The sequence below is a fragment of the Populus euphratica genome, unplaced genomic scaffold, assembly GCF_000495115.2.
Source record: "Populus euphratica unplaced genomic scaffold, PopEup_1.0 scaffold25.1, whole genome shotgun sequence".
In the NCBI taxonomy this organism is placed as follows: domain Eukaryota; kingdom Viridiplantae; phylum Streptophyta; class Magnoliopsida; order Malpighiales; family Salicaceae; genus Populus; species Populus euphratica.
Genome location: NW_011499851.1, coordinates 385,029 through 401,652, shown reverse-complemented (window position 1 = coordinate 401,652; position 16,624 = coordinate 385,029). Strand labels below are relative to the sequence as shown.

At 33.0% G+C, this 16,624-nt stretch overlaps 2 protein-coding genes across 3 annotated transcripts; one reads left to right on the top strand and one right to left on the bottom strand.

The window, feature by feature from the left end:
• Positions 1–366: 366 nt before the first annotated feature.
• LOC105121376 (uncharacterized) lies at positions 367–1,520 on the top strand. Its single transcript, XM_011019982.1, has one exon. It carries the CDS (start codon positions 630–632, stop codon positions 1,461–1,463), a length of 834 nt encoding a protein of 277 aa, XP_011018284.1. The 5' UTR covers positions 367–629; the 3' UTR covers positions 1,464–1,520.
• Positions 1,521–7,096: 5,576 nt separating this feature from the next.
• On the bottom strand, positions 7,097–13,592 carry APT3 (adenine phosphoribosyl transferase 3). 2 transcript variants are annotated; one of them, XM_011019981.1, is made up of 6 exons: positions 13,299–13,592; positions 12,800–12,910; positions 10,813–10,905; positions 9,860–10,009; positions 9,178–9,236; positions 7,097–7,415 (listed from the first exon to the last, which is right to left on the bottom strand). In XM_011019981.1, exons 1-6 carry the CDS (start codon positions 13,378–13,380, stop codon positions 7,362–7,364), a joined length of 549 nt encoding a protein of 182 aa, XP_011018283.1. In that variant the 5' UTR covers positions 13,381–13,592; the 3' UTR covers positions 7,097–7,361. The 2 variants fall into 2 exon arrangements, with proteins under 2 accessions (XP_011018283.1, XP_011018282.1); XM_011019980.1 differs by lacking the exon at positions 7,097–7,415 and adding an exon at positions 7,602–7,875.
• Between the last annotated feature and the right edge of the window lie 3,032 nt (positions 13,593–16,624).

The window sequence follows — 16,624 nt, the reverse complement described above, 5'->3', positions numbered from 1 at the left end:
GGGGGGGGGGATACTTAACTCGAAAAGATATGGCAATTTCATTCTTTCTCTCAAGACTGAGAATAATGATCAAGAATGACAGCATTAAATTAAAAACCGGCAAATGAATAAAAAGTTTAAACCTTTACCTTCCACCATTCAAAACCCAAAATATTTACCTCTGGTAAAAAGAAAACTCACCTGAACTTCTCTTTTTCTTACCGGAAGAAAGCAACGTTCGTTCTTCTGTTCTTCGCAGGAAAACCAATTAAACAAACAAAACGCGCGCGCACGTGGGCAATCAGAGATGAACCCTATCTAGGTCATTATCGTCATTTCAAAAACATACCCCATGAGCGTGAGAAAGAGGCAGGCAGTCCATTTATTATCGCGCCATGTCCCTTCCATGCCATTCTTTACATAACACAACACAAACTCCTCACCTCTGTCATGAAAAAGAAAACCAAACACCAAACACCAAACACAACCCCAAACACTCTCACCCAGGAAACTCAAGATAGAAGGAGAAAGACAAGAATTCAAGAAACTCCCTCTCCCTCTCGTTCTTGTTCTCTTTTCGAGTCCTTTAACTTTACAGCAAGTATTTGTTTTGCTGGAAGTAACCATTAATCTGCAGGCTGGTCCGTTCAATGGCGAGCGGGTGGGTCAAGTCCTTGCAATGTAAGTCAAGAGCATTTGATGATGTTTTTAACCCGAACCCCATACACTTACTGCCCAGTTCCAGTTGCAGGAAAACCTCTTCAAAAATCATTAAAGATGTCATTATTGAAACCAAAACCAAGAAAACAAAACCTAAACACCATCCTATCAATCAGAACGAACCAAAGCCCAAGCCTGAACACGTTTCTACACCCCCGACGCTTTCTCGGTCAGCCCGCAACCCTGACCCGGTTTTCCCTGTCCTCGCCGAGCTGCCCGAGGGACACCCTTCGAGAAATGTGGTAGAGATTATCTTTCACACGAGTTGGAGCAATAAATCATTTCCGGGTCGGATCGAGATGATTTTCAAAGTGCAAAACGGACCCAGAACGGTGACCCGATTTGAAGAATACAGAGAGATTGTTAAAACCCGGGCCGGGTTGTCGGGTGGGACCACGTGGGAAGAGAATGCAAGGTGCGTCGCCGATGGAAACGAGATGATGCGGTTTTATTGCCTGGGCCCCGCTGGAGGTGTACATGACGCGCGTGGTGTTGGGTGGGTTTTCCCGGGGGGTAAAGGGGCAGTGGTTTGCACGTTCTCCGGCAGTGGAGCAGCTCATGAGAGCGCTGGTGCTGGTAGGGGAAGGAGAGCAATGCTTGTTTGTCGGGTTGTAGCGGGTCGGGTTACAAAGCAAATCGGTTTTGACTCGTTGGTAGATGACTGTCGGGTCGGGTTAGACTCGGTGAGTGGGGATAATGGCGAGTTGCTGGTATTTGATAGTCGTGCCGTGTTGCCTTGTTTTCTTATTATCTATAGATTGTAAAAATACGTGGAGATTATTTTCTCTCTTTTCTTTTATCTCCACGGAAGTCCCTTTTTATATATATAAAAAAAAACGGTGCATTTTTCAACACAATTTTTCTTTGCGTCTTGATTTTTAAATGCTGAGCTGTGGATAATTTTTATTTTTATTTTTAATTTTAATTTTAATGGTGTGGTTACTGTGGGAGAAATTGGGTTGATAAATGCTAATTAATCTACCTACCTGTTTTTGTTTAAATGCGCTAATAATGGTTATGATTGCCCATTAACCAGCCCACCAATTCTTGTTCTTTTGTGATTATTATTATTATTATTATTATTATTTGTGATTAAATAAGAGAGTTTGGTCAAAAAAGTGTTTGTGTGGGTGGGGGGTCATTAGTCGTTTTACGATTAGATTGATGCTGATTTGTTAAGCTATCTATCAACTCATTTTTTGTTGGAGCTCTCGTGCTGACTACAAGACAAGGCCAAGTCGGGGTACTTTTTTTCTTTAAAAAATAAATTGAGATTAAGATTGAGATTTGACTGTGAGAAATTGTTTGACATTGTATTTACTTTTACTGTTATAATGGGGTTTTTTTATTGTTTTTTTTTTCAAATCCAGGTCTTTACCATTATTTGAGATGAAATAACAAGTTTAAACAATGAAAACTAAATAATTCTTAAAGTTGTGATCAACCTAAAATATATCTAATGGCACCATGTTATCGCAATATTAAATGGAGAATCTTAGTTAGATATAGTTATTTGCACATTGATGAGCCATAAAATTATGATCATAATATTTAAGTGTTGGATTTTTTTATAGGTTCCTTTGTAAAAGAAATTTATTGAATTACAAGAGCATTTTCAATGCTAGAGATAAAATAAAAGCCAAAGCTAAATAAATATTAATTTAACTATTATCCATAATTTAGCGGCTATAAAATAATAACTATTTTTTTCACTAAAATATTATTTTTACATATAACTGAATAAAGCAAAACACATAAACAAGATAGATTTCACCATTGGCTTTGTGATTTTCTAAAAAGAACAAGAAACAATTGTCCTTTGATTGTCCTTGCTCGATGGCCTAAGTCATGCTCTAGTTTTTTATTTTAGATGATTATTGTCCATGTTTTGTCAATTATTGCCTTACATTTTCAATTGATTTGCTTTAATTATTTTAACCATTGAGAAATTTCTCATAATATGTTTTTTTAATTATGATCTATTTAATGATTTTTTGTTAAACTTTACTCTATAACGAAATGAATTGCTTTCTATTATTGGTGGCTAGTCTTTTTGAATTTGAGTGTTTTGGTTTGATTTTTGTTTTAAGAGATTTGAATCTAGGTTTCATGGGCAAGGTGTTAAGGAAGTTTATTGCTAATGATGAAATTAAGGAATGGTGACATGTTTATGTTTGGTTTCGAGCCTTTGAATTTCTGTTATGCTTACTTATGTGGGAAGTATCATGTTCATAAAAAGGTGAAAAGGTTATTTGATTTTATAGGTATGGATTGAATGGAAGTCTCTTGTCCATTGGTGAGGGCTAGGTGCAAACACCCCTAAATCAGGATGTGTAAAAAGTCTTGGAAGTTATTTTCTTTGACATGATATATATTGTTTACAACACCTTAAATTTGTTGAATTGATGGATTTTAGGTCAAGACAACATGATTAATGGTTATTTATTATGTGATGTTGCAAGATAGTAAACTATTTTTATAATAATCTCGAGACGATCTTTATGTGTTGCCTTGGATTAATTAAAGTTCCAAATCTATAAGTTACAATCCTAAAAATCTTGAACTTTCTTTGACCATCTTGATAGAATTTTGAAATTAGGGTTTGGCAAGGAAATAAAGAAGATACAGATCTATTAAGATCTATGCGAAATGGGTTTGTTCGAAAGGAAAATCAAGTTTCAAGCCTTTTTAATTTTCAAGGATAAAATCTGCTACTATAATGGATGCTTTTAAAAATATAATCAAGATCACTTGGTTTGATTTTTTTTTCTTATTTGTGTATCGACATTAACATGGAAATTGTATATGGGGATAGATGTTCCATCAAAGTTTTAGTAGTAAGAGTTTTTGAATCTCTAATTCCTTATTTCCATTTCTTTTGTTACTCAACTTTTTATCTAGAAATTATGCATCTCATCATGTATCAACAATTCAAAAGGATGAATAGGTACAAGTTCTTATGAAGGATGGAAATGAGTTGAGTTATTCATATAATTAATGATGTTGATAGTATCCTTATTCTGTAAATGACATTTATTTTCTATAAATTAGAAGAAGAAAAATCTTGAAATAACCTATTCCTTTTCTTGCAACTTCCAATAGTAAAAACAGAATGTTGATTAGTTATTTAAAAAAGAAAATAAATTTGGGTTCATTTTAAGCTAGGGAAATTCTTATCTTAAAGGCTATAGCCTTGCTTAAATCACTAGATCGATCGATTTGGTTAAGCAAAACTAAGCTAATACATTAGCGAATATGCCTTCCTTGAATCATCAATGAAGAATATTGATTAGTTGTTTAAAAAAGACATAAATCTTCTATTATTGGACTAGATTTTATTTTGTTTTTCTTATGGATGAATCAACGGTATATTTTTATAATTAATGGCGATGAATTTAAAACAAATTAAGCTTTCTATAATCTTTAAGAAACTAGAGTCTAAACTATAAAATAATATTATGATAAAGAAACCAAGTTTAAAGGCAAACCTTAATCTGTTATAAGGGATTAAGCTTTCCAACTAAACAAATGCATTATTTTCTAGGTTATGCTTCATATATTAATATGATTAGTTTAGTTTATATATTTTGTTTTATGGTGCTAAGTCCAATAATGTTTATCATCAGTTATAATAGGAGTAGTTGAAGAAAAAGGATGGAGTCATTAAGAAATATAGTGTGATCAGTGCCAAAAGGATAAAAAAAAATTTAGTTTTGACATGTAAAAAATAACACAACATTCTTTTGCAATTTAATGTTGTGCTAGATTGAGTGTTGATAAGGGAGATATATAAGTCGGGTTCTAATATTAGTTTATAAGTTGTCTTATTGTAGGCATAGTTTTGGTTAATCTCTAACATAATTACACCATTTTCATTTATGAGTTTTTATACATGTTACAAATTTGCATAATAAATATCCAATAGTTGATGATGTTGTATGTATAGAGTATTAGAGCTATATTAAGTGCACAGGTTCAAAATAACAAAGTTTGATTTTTTTAATAGTTTTATGCATTAACTTATGACTTTGAACACTTTTAATTTTATATTTATTAGTGGGCTGGAAGATAATATGGTAGCTTGGTTGGTGATTAGTTGTGGTTTCTTAAGATAGAGCTATAAAATGTGTTGTGTAATGGTGTTGTGTTGAGTTATTATGGCTTTAAATTTTTATACTCGTAAAGCAATATTTTTTTTGTTATCTCTTATATTGTAATACTAAGATTAATATGTCTTTAGGTACTATATTTAAATCTTGTGTTTAATAAAAAAAAATTATCCTTGTTATCTAAGAATTTCACTTGCTTGTTATAGATGATAAGTCTATTCATACAACATGTATATGAGCAGTTGTATCCATTCTAGCCATAAAGGTTACTATTATTAAATGAGAAAGAAATATAATTATATATTAAGAGAACCACGTATGAATGTAGTTGCTAAAAGAGAATTCTATATGAATAGCATTTTGGATCGAGATAATAGATATTATATCGAACAAATTCATATAAAACAACATGTATTTTATCATTTGTATAATCTCTTCACAAGTTATGACCTATTATAATCAACTAAAACTGTGTTTATTAGGGAGTATATGATTGTGTTCTTACAAATCATAGGTTGAAACTAAAGATTTCATTTGTTAGTGATATTTACTATAGATATGTTGAAATTATTCATTATTATTTTAGAATTGTTTTAAAGGTTGTTCTTAAGTTGTGCAAACACCTTATTAAACACCTAATGGATATGGTTCCCATAGAGATACTAAATAATTAAAGATTTTATTCTTATTTTAAGGTATGAGAATAATACTAATATTTTTATACATTAATTAATTACATCAAGAAGAAAAAAGTTATCTTTATTGTTTCATATTTATATAGAATTATGTGAGAGTAATTGATGATAACCATATTCTTTTAAATATTTCCATTGAAATTCAAGAGAAGTTTCAAGGTAGAAAAGAAGAAACAACCAAAAATGTTTTAGTAGCTATAAATTTCAATTTGAGTTTTATATATGTTTTATCTCATTAAGAAGGAAATGTACACAATTCACATGTTTTAGGTGATGCACTATTAAGTTCAAGTGGTTTAAAAATTCAAGAACATATAAAATAAATTTAAAATATTTATTATATATATGAAATAAGCATTTAAAATGTTTAAATTAGAAAAAACATAGTAATATATTTTATTCTTATTTAGAAATAAATATTATCATGGTGATGTCAGTTACGACATTCAAAAAGAAATTATTTCTTCTCTACATGAAGTTTGATATCACTTTAATGAATTTATAAATCATTCATTGAAAAAATAAAAAGAAGTTACTTAATCTTCAATATTGGATTTTCGTTTATAATTGATAAACTTAAATTCTATGTTGTAATATTAATATTTAATTTGATGATATGATATTTTTTTTATTAAGAATGTGAACTAAAATAAATTATTAAACCTAAAATTGTGTAAACATAACATGAGATGATGAAATTGATTAAAAAAAGAATAGTTTAATGATTGAAATGAAATAATTGTTCAAAGGCTTATAAAAAAAGAGAAGCCGACTGGATGTGCTGTAAAATAAATTGTGTAAACATGTACATTTCGCGTATGAATTATTTAATAATATTTTATCTAGTCTTTAAATTATTTATAAATAAAGAAGTTTGAGTAATTATATTAAAATGTTTGAGTTGATTGAGCAATCGCTTCCCTGGGGAGAAAATGAAAGGCAGATGGATGTTTCGTGGTCACCATCTCTGATAGACACTTCTGATCCTATCGTTTCATTCATCTAATACCGAACCTGTGGCCCCTACCACACACTTACCTGCCTATATGTTTTGGTAGTTCAAGCAAAGATTGTAACTCCATAGCTGACGCAAATTCCATGACATAGTTGCTTGGCTATCCAAAAGAAAGAAAGAAAAAATAAAAACAAAGATTTCCAATTTCGACTTTTCAAGGAGTACATGTCCAATCCACTTAGATCGCAGTGGAACCAGAAAGTTATAAAGACAATTTATTCTGCGACGCGAGCCAAACATCAACCTCTTATCATGCAAGGTTTTCCCTCTCCGAGGAAGAATCCTGCTTTTCATTCTGCGAGCGTCCGTAAAAGCAAAATATCATAGCCATGTGTTCAGGAAAACTACAATAACACAGCAAACTCTGGAGCCAACTCTACAAAATCCAGCCATGCTAACTTGCAAGTAACATGTGGAGAGGAGCGAGCAAGGAAAGCATTGTCATTTTAACTCGTTTCCGTTTGTTATTGAATCTTCCATTCGTTATGCCTGCTGCCTTGTCTGGCAGAGAGAATAATTGGATTGCAACATAATCTCTGTTCTGAAAGTTGAAGTCTGAACCTCGGTTGAACACAAGATAGGTTGATTTCATCTTCCAGATGGACAAAAAAGAGAGAAATTCCTACAATCATTTCCTCAAGATCAAGCCCTTCACATAAATTCGATGTTTCTGCATTACATGGTATTGGTGTCAACCACCATGATTTATCAAAAACTCACTAATAGTCAAAACAATTGGGCTCAATGAAAGGCGAATTCCAGCTGAAAAATAACAAATGATATCCCTCTAATGTACATTTATCATTCTGCATCATCACAGGAGAATTTTATCATCTGCCATGATTAATGGGACTCCACGAGTACATACAATGGCTTGCCATTCAATCGCTCCCGACCCTGAAACATCAGACCCATAATTGTGATAATGGAATACCATTTTTGTAGCAGAGAATTGTTGTCTTAAAATTCAAAAATGCATTCATGAATGAGAATTAACATACATGTAAACAAAACCTGAAACGACAATTGATGCTGCTCAAATAGTAAGCATTAAGTAGACTTAAAAAGATAGGTAACAATATCTTGATTTACCATATTTCACTGCATTGCATCTACATGCCAGTTTCAAAGAATCAATAAACTCAGCAAGATAAGCGGCACTACTTTCATATTAACCATTAGAGTTTAAGAGTAATCCCATTGTCAATTTAAGCACTTGCTGAGCTTCAGAACCACAGCAAAATCAGCATTTACATCAAGTCAAGCTGTGATGCTACTCTAACCCTGCTTACAGAAACTTCATCTCAAGCCTATTTCCCATGAAAACAGAAGGAGAAAGTAGTTTTCCTTGAAGCACCTGCACTTCACAGACGAGCTTAAAAAGGCAATTCTAAGGGAAACAACCCTGAAGTTGGCATTATTTGGAAAATAAATATTTTGGAAAGCATATACTACTCTGGGTAGGTCTTCATTAACCCATCATTTTTGGACAAGGTGGAGCTCTTGGAAAGACACGATTAAGGTTCTAAAATGGTGATCAAGATCTCTTTAAAGGTTCTTTACATAGTGAAGAAAACTCACTTCTTAGGAATCCTCTCCAATTTGACACCATGAAGTCAAAATTCTAATCTCACAAGGACTAAATTCATTTTTGTACGAACTTAGTAGTTCCATTATTTCCATAGAAAGTGATGAGCAAAAGATCTCTCCTAGACAGGATTGGAACATAATGGTTTCACCCCATGCAAAATCAGCAGAAAGCTTGCTTACAACCATTAAATAATCCAGGCCAATTTTGCCACGGAACCTCAAAGGTACCACTAAAAAATTATTCTCAAGATTGTGAATGGTAAATAGCTTAATCTATCCTTATATCCTTATATAATTGGAAAAGTCTACATATACCCCTATATTTGAGTCCATTATGTCCCTGTACAGTTATTCTATAATAGAAAATTTTCTCAAAATGTTTTAAGAATAAAAGAGTTTAAAATTACTTAGTCATTAATCTTTTAAAAACATAAAATTATATTTTTGTATAGTTTAAGGATATTTTTAGAATGAAAAGTATAGTTATGTTAATTTACATTGGAGAATTTGATACTATACAAGGACATAATAGATATAATAAAAAACATGAAGACATGTTAAAGAGCTGACCATTTATACAAGGGACACATTGAGCTATTTACCCCAGAAATTCTATGCTGGTAATTCATCTTTAAAAATTATGAATTCATTGAAAATCTTATATTTGAATATCCAGACCTTTAACTGGTTTACGCCTGGTTTACACGGCAAAAGGCTCAGGAAATGAAACCAACAACTAAGGGGAAGCTGCCGCCGAGAGACACAAGTAGCAATACGATGACCTTGACCTCAAGAGTTCAAGCCATTGGAAGTATTTTCTTGTTACATTTGAAAATCCTAGGATTACAAGAACACAGATCATCAACTGTTGAATTATGCAACCTATCTTCCGTTCAAGTAACTAAGACGATTAGCTACAGAGCATGAGTGAGTGTGAGAAAGACTGACAGAGGACAGAAAAATTGAAGACATCAAAGCAACAGATAAGTCCTGTTTCTAACAGAAACTCCAAACACAAAGATCAACAGAAAATATAGTGAAAAATAAGAAAATGTGGAAGCATACACACCTTCAAATCTGGTAATTCAATTACACATGCACACTCAACCACTTCTGCTCCAGCACGTTCTGAAAGATAATATAGTCAAGCTGTGCACTCAATCAGAACAAAGATTTGGATAATACACAAACAAAATATATCACAAGGAATTGGATCATGCTTCAGTGAAATTTCTGAGAAAGCAATCAACAAGGAGACAAATTTATCGAAATATTAGTCATTAATCAGATCATAAAACTATCACATTGTAGTAACTTCTCTATCACATGGGAAGCAATGAACCCCTGGTGAAAATTGTTAGTCAGTATCTTCTTTTTTCTGGTACAGCAAAACTTGGGTTTCTAATTTGTCATGTAAATGGATCTACTGTTTATGAAGACTTGAACAGCTCTGCAACCAACATTTACAGTAGAATATTGCCCACTAAAACTTTCTTATAATTCACTTCCAGATAGCATGTTTCATGCCTAGTTTATTTGGATAGATTTGACATTTTAAATGTCCCTCATCAGTGGACCAGAAGCTGAATTTGTATTTTAATCAAACATAAATATTTCAGTTTTTTTGGATCATTTTAATCTTGCGTATTTTTTCATCAATGGTCTTGTATACATGAATTGTTATACAGACAGCTCACGTAACAACTAAAACACAAATGAATCTCGAGTGTTTCAACAAGAAATAGGTTTACCGAGTAAATTCATGGCAGCACAGAGAGTGCCACCAGTGGCAATCAAATCATCGACCACCAAAGCACGTTCACCTGATTTGACTGCTCCAACATGCATCTCTAGACAATCTCTTCCGTATTCTAGAATATATTTTTCTGAAATAACTTCGCCTGTAAACACGACAATAATTATTAACAAGATTGTAAACAGAGAAAAAAGGAATTTAAGTATCACATGAAGCGTCTTTGAAGCTGAGATTTCTAGTCCATATAAAACAGAGACATCTACAGAAATCAATGACATCAATACTTGTGTGTCTGAAAGATTCTCTGATGTGACAGATGATATGGAGAGCGAAAATTAATGTGGACAAACTCACTCCACACAGCTAAGCTAGCAGTGGAGGAGGAAAAGAAAAAGAAAATGCAAATCACTCAAGCACTTATACTGGTTGGGTGGCTAACAGTGTGAAGAAGACAGGCATTCTGTTAATACAGTAACCATATCAACTGCGAGGAATATATATGGCTTTCTAACGCAGAATGGACATCCACTATCACGCCTAATAAGGATACCAACTGTATAGTACACACTTTAGCAACTATAGTAGTATAAAATTAAGATGTAAATCAGCGGCTGATAATTGCTCCACATGAGCGTAGCTCCAGAATACAGTTCAAGGAGTAGTGCCTATATCCACAATCATAAGCAAGAGGGGTGAGGTCTTAGTTTCAAGTTACACCTTAGTCGATTTAACTTCAATAAAAATTGTGAAGCGCCATAAAAAAATAATCAGTATCAATTGTAGAGTCCCAGAGCATGCAGAGAAGAAGAGATAAATGCAATACAGTGATCAAATAACGTACGATCATTATATAGCTTGCTATTTATCATGAGCGTACCAAATACATCTTGAAATATAAACATGTTCGTGCCACTGCAGAAAGGTTATTAGTAAAGAGACGAGGAGTACCAGGCAACTTCTTTGGTTTTCTCAGAGGAACAAACTTTGCTCCAATTGCCAAAGCAATGGGAGGTCCGAATATAAATCCCCGAGCCTCTATTCCTGAAAAAGACAATTGCTCACATTTTACGTCCAAATTTCTGATGCGCTAAACAGATTGCTGAGCTCTTTTATTAGTTAAAAAATCAGTCTTGTATGTGTGTATTGGGGAGGAGTATCCATTAATTAAGCTTTCGAATCTTGAAAGAGTACCTCACATGGAAACAGCTCAAAAGTCAAAGAATCTTCACTACTTGTAAGTAATAATAATAATAAACAGTAACAGGAGGCAACTACAAACTGTGGCAGCAGTTAACAAAATTTGCAGGAGAGCATCAATGCAGGCTACAAGATATGTTATCATGAAACACATTTAAGATTTGATCACCACGTGACTTGGAGTCCTTCCAGTGAAGAAAACCATAAAATGCGCCCCCCTGGCAGTGGAACGACACAAAAGCTAGGACACGCAAATGATGCAAAGGAAAACTTTCTGACCAACAAATTGTTTTTTATCAGAACTTCTATCAAGGAAAAAGAATTATATGAGCTGCAAAGCATTATATATACAGTTTTGGAAGACTCCACATCTAAAATATGATGAATGGGACCGTGCAGAGAACAGAAATGATGATGAATGTGATTATTTTAAGCTCAAGTGGCAAGAGTCAATGCCCGTAATACTTGAATGTGACATAAACCTGCACTGGAATTTGATAAGCTAGATCTCCAACTGACCAAACGCGGAACACATGCACTAGAGCTAATCCAGTGGTAGCATCAATAGACTGGTGACAGGTACGAAAAACACAGATAATTATCTGGCAAGGGAAAAGGCCGAAACTTTTCCATGTGAAACTAAAATCTCTAGAGAAGATTCCACTAATGTATAAAGTTCCACATAAACACAAGATGACAAAATTCATCCACGTGGTACAAAGAGACAGATTCTAATGCCCACACAACGGGACAAAGCAAAGTACACTTAAATGCTGACCGAATCCTTCATCATCGAAAAGCAAAATCAAAATGAGGCCTAACGGCACTATCAATAAGAGATCATGAAACCTCTTCAAGTATGCATAGTTTGATATTATTTGTAAGTGCAAGACAATACATTACGTGCGGCTAATAAAAAAATCACCCAGTTAACCAAAGAGGGATGCGACCGTGGCCATCTTACAAAATCACCCATCGCAGGAGAAAACCTAAAACCATTTAAGACCTCACAATGCCATCAATTGCAGGTGCAAAACTGGCTACTGCAAAAGGAAAAGTAGAAGGATATAACTAAAAACAAGAGACAATATAACCGAGGTATGGGATCAAAACATCAAACAGTAATATGGGGAAATCTACGTTACAATAGAGCCAAGAGAAGCCGGCCCATCTTAACTTTAGCATCATTTGGGTCCACCTATTTTTTTTAACAAGGTGGGCATCCATCACCAACCACAATCCACCCAAATCAGATCCTAGCACATGCCCACAACAACAACAGCAACAATAGAGAGAAGTAGAGTGGTCAGATGAGAGCCGCTAAGGGGAAAAAAATGAACAGATAGCAATCAATGGCACGCCACACTAACAAAGCCCATTAGTCAAACAAGAAATCACTCTCTAGCAGAAAAAAGGCGAACAAGAAAGAAGAAAGAAAAACTAAACATCACATACACTCAAACAGTCTCTTCCATTGAGCATTAAATGAGCCCATCAAAAAGCCAGTTATAAAAAGAAAAAAAGACAACCAGAAACTTAGGCAGTGGTGCATTTTGCTCTGTAAGCAAAAGGACCCCACCACCTTGAACCCAAGATCATAGTTGTTAAAAGGCCTAAAATCAGATCTTCTAATTACACCTCAGACAGAATGAAAATTTGGTAAGGAAAAAAAGAAAAAGAAAGCAGAAATGGGGTCTTTCACTCTTTCTTGTGAGTTTTGTTTTTTGTTTTTTTTTACCTGCAACAACTGAAATGTTTTTGCCTTTGTATCTCTCAACAAACAAATCAATTGTGTCCTTGAATGCTTTAGGATTCAGTAATAGGGTAGTGATATCTTGAAACATAATACCTGCCATAAGAAACCATCAATGATAAACTTATAACCAAAAAAGAAGCATAGCCATAGATTCTCCGCTTTTCACCGCCAGTAGAGTAGTGCATATATATATGGAAAAGCACGTACAGTCTTGAATCATGAAAGATTAAACGTGTTTTACCAAAACAACAAAAGAGCATAAACATTCGGTGCCGTTCAAAATGGAAATAAAAAGAAAAACTCAAAACAACTTGGTGCAGATTTTAAAAAGGAACAAAACTTTGAATCGAGAAGGAACTTCGTATGCAAAAGCCAGTGGCAGCAACCGATTCTTGAATTTAACTCTAAAATTCGAGATCCTAAAGCTATTTCCGCCAAGTCTATGTTTCTCAGCAACCAAGGAAAAAAAAACAGAAAAAACCTGGTTTTGGAAAATTGGGAACAACACGAATCCTAGTTTTGATGGCATGAATACGAGGATCTTCATCTCTGTAAGCCGACATTGCAATGTAGAGTAGCAGTGGTGGTATTTTTAACAACTTTGATGTGTCTTAAAAAATAGTAATTCTATTACAACAAGGAAAGAAAGAAAGCCTGTGCGTGTCTGCCTCAGTGTCTCTCTTTAGCTCCTCTAGCTGTTTTTCAAGGTAAGAAAACAAAGAAAAAACAAAACAGGGAGAGATAATAAAAGGGGGGTGTGTGTGTGAGACTCAGAGAGAGATGATGTATTTATAGAAAGAGAGGAGAGGAGAGGAGGAGGAGGAGGAGGAGGAGGAGGGAGCTCTCTGCACAAGAAAAGGAAAGAGAAAGGGCAGATTGATAATAACAAAAAAAAAAAAAAGAGGTAAAATGGAGAAGGGGGGGAAAGAGAATCACGAGGGCTTTCTATTTATTTATTTACTTTTTCTGTTGGTGCAGTTATTTTCCTTATCCTTTAATCGCTGCCGTATAAAATATAAATAGCTCCGTACGCAGCTTCTATGGTCTTTTGGGATTTGGGCGCCCATCGCAAGATTTTACGCCTATCTTGTTTTTGTGGAATATCTTTCTTCGCTTTACAGACTTCTTTTTTCTTGAATTCATTTAGGATTTCGTATTATCATAATTTTTTTTAATTCTAATCAGTACACGTGGCATTCGTTTATATCTTATCTAGGAGCTATAACACCAGCCTATATTCAGAATAGTTGTTTTGCATTTTTTTTTCAAAATTATTTTAAGATTTATATGTTTTGAGGGATATTTTCAGGACAATACATGTAAGGGACGGCAAGATTTAATAACTTTATTTTAAAATTAAAAAACATATCCGGAAGAAAATCCAACATATTTAGATATTTAAGGTGTCATTTGGTGTGGGGTTAAGAAATAAAAGTAAATTGTTATAAACATAATTATTATAAGAATGATTATTAAGGATATAAAAGTTTGATTTTAGGAATATTTGGGGCCCTAATAAATTAAAAGGTGAAATGTTTAATAAAAATATAAAAAAATATTAGTAATAATTTGCGAGAGACAAATTAAAAAAAAATTATTTAGTGTGTATTTAATCTAGAGATAAAGAGGAAAAAAAAATAACAACAATAATAATAATAAATTAATACTGTAGATTAAATCTTACCCCCTGAGTGTTAATTTTACCCTCCCTTGAAAACTCTCCCAAATAAAAAGTTATCTCGAACTCGTTTAAATTTGCAAGGACAAAGTCTACCTCTCCTACAAACCAAGCCTTAAAGGAAAGAGATTCACTCGCTTAAATTTTATTTTATTTTATTTTTTGTTCTAAACAAAGCACTTATAATTCCATAATTTATCACTTCAAGTGTCCCTTTTATCATAATCACCTAATTATTATAAATTTAAAGGATAGACTTGGCGGTCAAGGAAGTTCACGGCAGCCTTTAACTTGAAGATTAGTTTAAATATTCTTGATATCAGAGAAGAGTTTATATATTTAAATACATTAAATTAGTGCAAATATCTTACATGAACGTGTGATGCGCGTGAAAATAAATATCTGGAGCTCCCTCCCAATATTTTTGTTATGCTGCGATATGTGAACTAGTCGTGAAAACCTTGATGATTATATATGTATAGACACACGCTCATGTCGTCGCCGGAGCGTGAATATAAAAGGATGAGAAGAACACGTAGAGGAAATGTAATCCCAGAGGAGAAGGATGACAGGTAACCTTCAATGTCTGCTAAAATGGCATGTTAAGATGAAAGAACACATCTCATGTTAGGTCCTACCTTGTGATATTTGCACTTGTCATGCCTTTAGAATTCATGCTCCAACCCCCCCTCTACCAAGCAAGGTCTCCATCCTAGCTCAAGTCGTTGCTTTCAGATTGGTACCTGAATAATTCTTGCGAGAGGGTCTCTGCCATGAGTTTGCTTTGGCAATAACCAAAAGATATATTGATGGCGAAAGATAAACAGGACTCTGGATATTATTGATTAGTGCTCCTTGATTTTTTCAGAGACCAGAGGAAAAGGAAAGGGCGTAAAAGGATTAGGTCTTTGTGGGCTACAGCCGCATCAATTAGGAAACTTAAAAGCAGGCATAATAATAACTTTCGATCATATGTAGCTAGCTACCGAATACTCAAAAGGGTGGTTTAGTCGTCCGATTCAGTTCATATATGTATAATAATGAGCAGGCAAGTGTGCTTTCCAACTTTCGGTCAATATTTACGAAGGATTAATTATCACTACTGTTTCTCTTTGTTGTCTTCAGTGACTTCTCCTCCAGAGATCTTAAAAAATAGTTGTTGTGAAATGCTAGAAAATTGGTTTATATTGTAATCTTGAGTTTTTTTTATATATATACAAGGTCTTGTGTTTTTCATAGAAATTGCATAATTATGAAAAAAAAAATGTTCAATTATTTATTGTAGTGAGTACTGTAGCTGCTGCGAAAATTAATGTAATTTTTTGGTTTTTTTAGGAGATAAAAATTTGCTTGGATTTGCTTCTCCTGTCACCATTTTTTATTATTGTTATCTTCATTATTTTATAATTCCTTTTAGTTTATCATTATTATTTACATTTTTTGAAAAAAAATATTATTTTTTATTTTTTACATTTAGAATATTTATCTCTGGATATTTGGTTTATTATATCAATTATTTTATTATTATCTTTATTATTTTGTAGTTTGTTTATAATTTTTTCTTTTTCTCCTTATACTTTTTTTAAAAAATTATTATACAAAGATTGAAAGAAAATTATGTTTCACTATAATAATTGTAACATTGTTTTATTTTTCTACCATATTAAAAATTAATATAAGATCTTATACATTTTTATTAACATGTGATCTTCACTTTATTTTATTATAAATAAGCATTATTTTTTATTTATGAATTTATGAATTTATTGATATTTAAAAAATTATTGTTCATAGCTATACATTCATTTTTTTGCGTTAAAAAAATTATTTGACCCGTAATGAAATGAGTTGAATAAATACATTAATACTTTTTTTCATATTTATTGGCATAGATAATTTCTAATTTATTTATTTAAATGCATGTATATACCTTTTAATTTATAATTATAATTTTAAAGTAGTCATAATTTTTTTTAATCAAGAAATGAGAACAGTAAATTGTTAGAATATACGCTGATGATTTAAGTTTTATTATACATTAACAATCAACGAGTTACAGCATCGGTGGTCAATTTATTCATTGTGTGAGCAAACGAGTGGCTATTGGTTTGAGGATCTCCCAGCTGCTA

Bases quoted from the DNA above. Each gene is read 5' to 3' on its own strand.
- LOC105121376 (XM_011019982.1), top strand. From the start codon at position 630: ATGGCGAGCGGGTGGGTCAAGTCCTTGCAATGTAAGTCAAGAGCATTT.
- APT3 (XM_011019980.1), bottom strand. From the start codon at position 13,380: ATGTCGGCTTACAGAGATGAAGATCCTCGTATTCATGCCATCAAAACT. The intron at 12,911-13,298 runs GTTTTTTCTGTT...TTCTTATGGCAG, and splicing joins TCCCAATTTTCCAAAACCAG to GTATTATGTTTCAAGATATC. The intron at 10,906-12,799 runs GTAAAAAAAAAC...TGTCTTTTTCAG, and splicing joins AAACATTTCAGTTGTTGCAG to GAATAGAGGCTCGGGGATTT.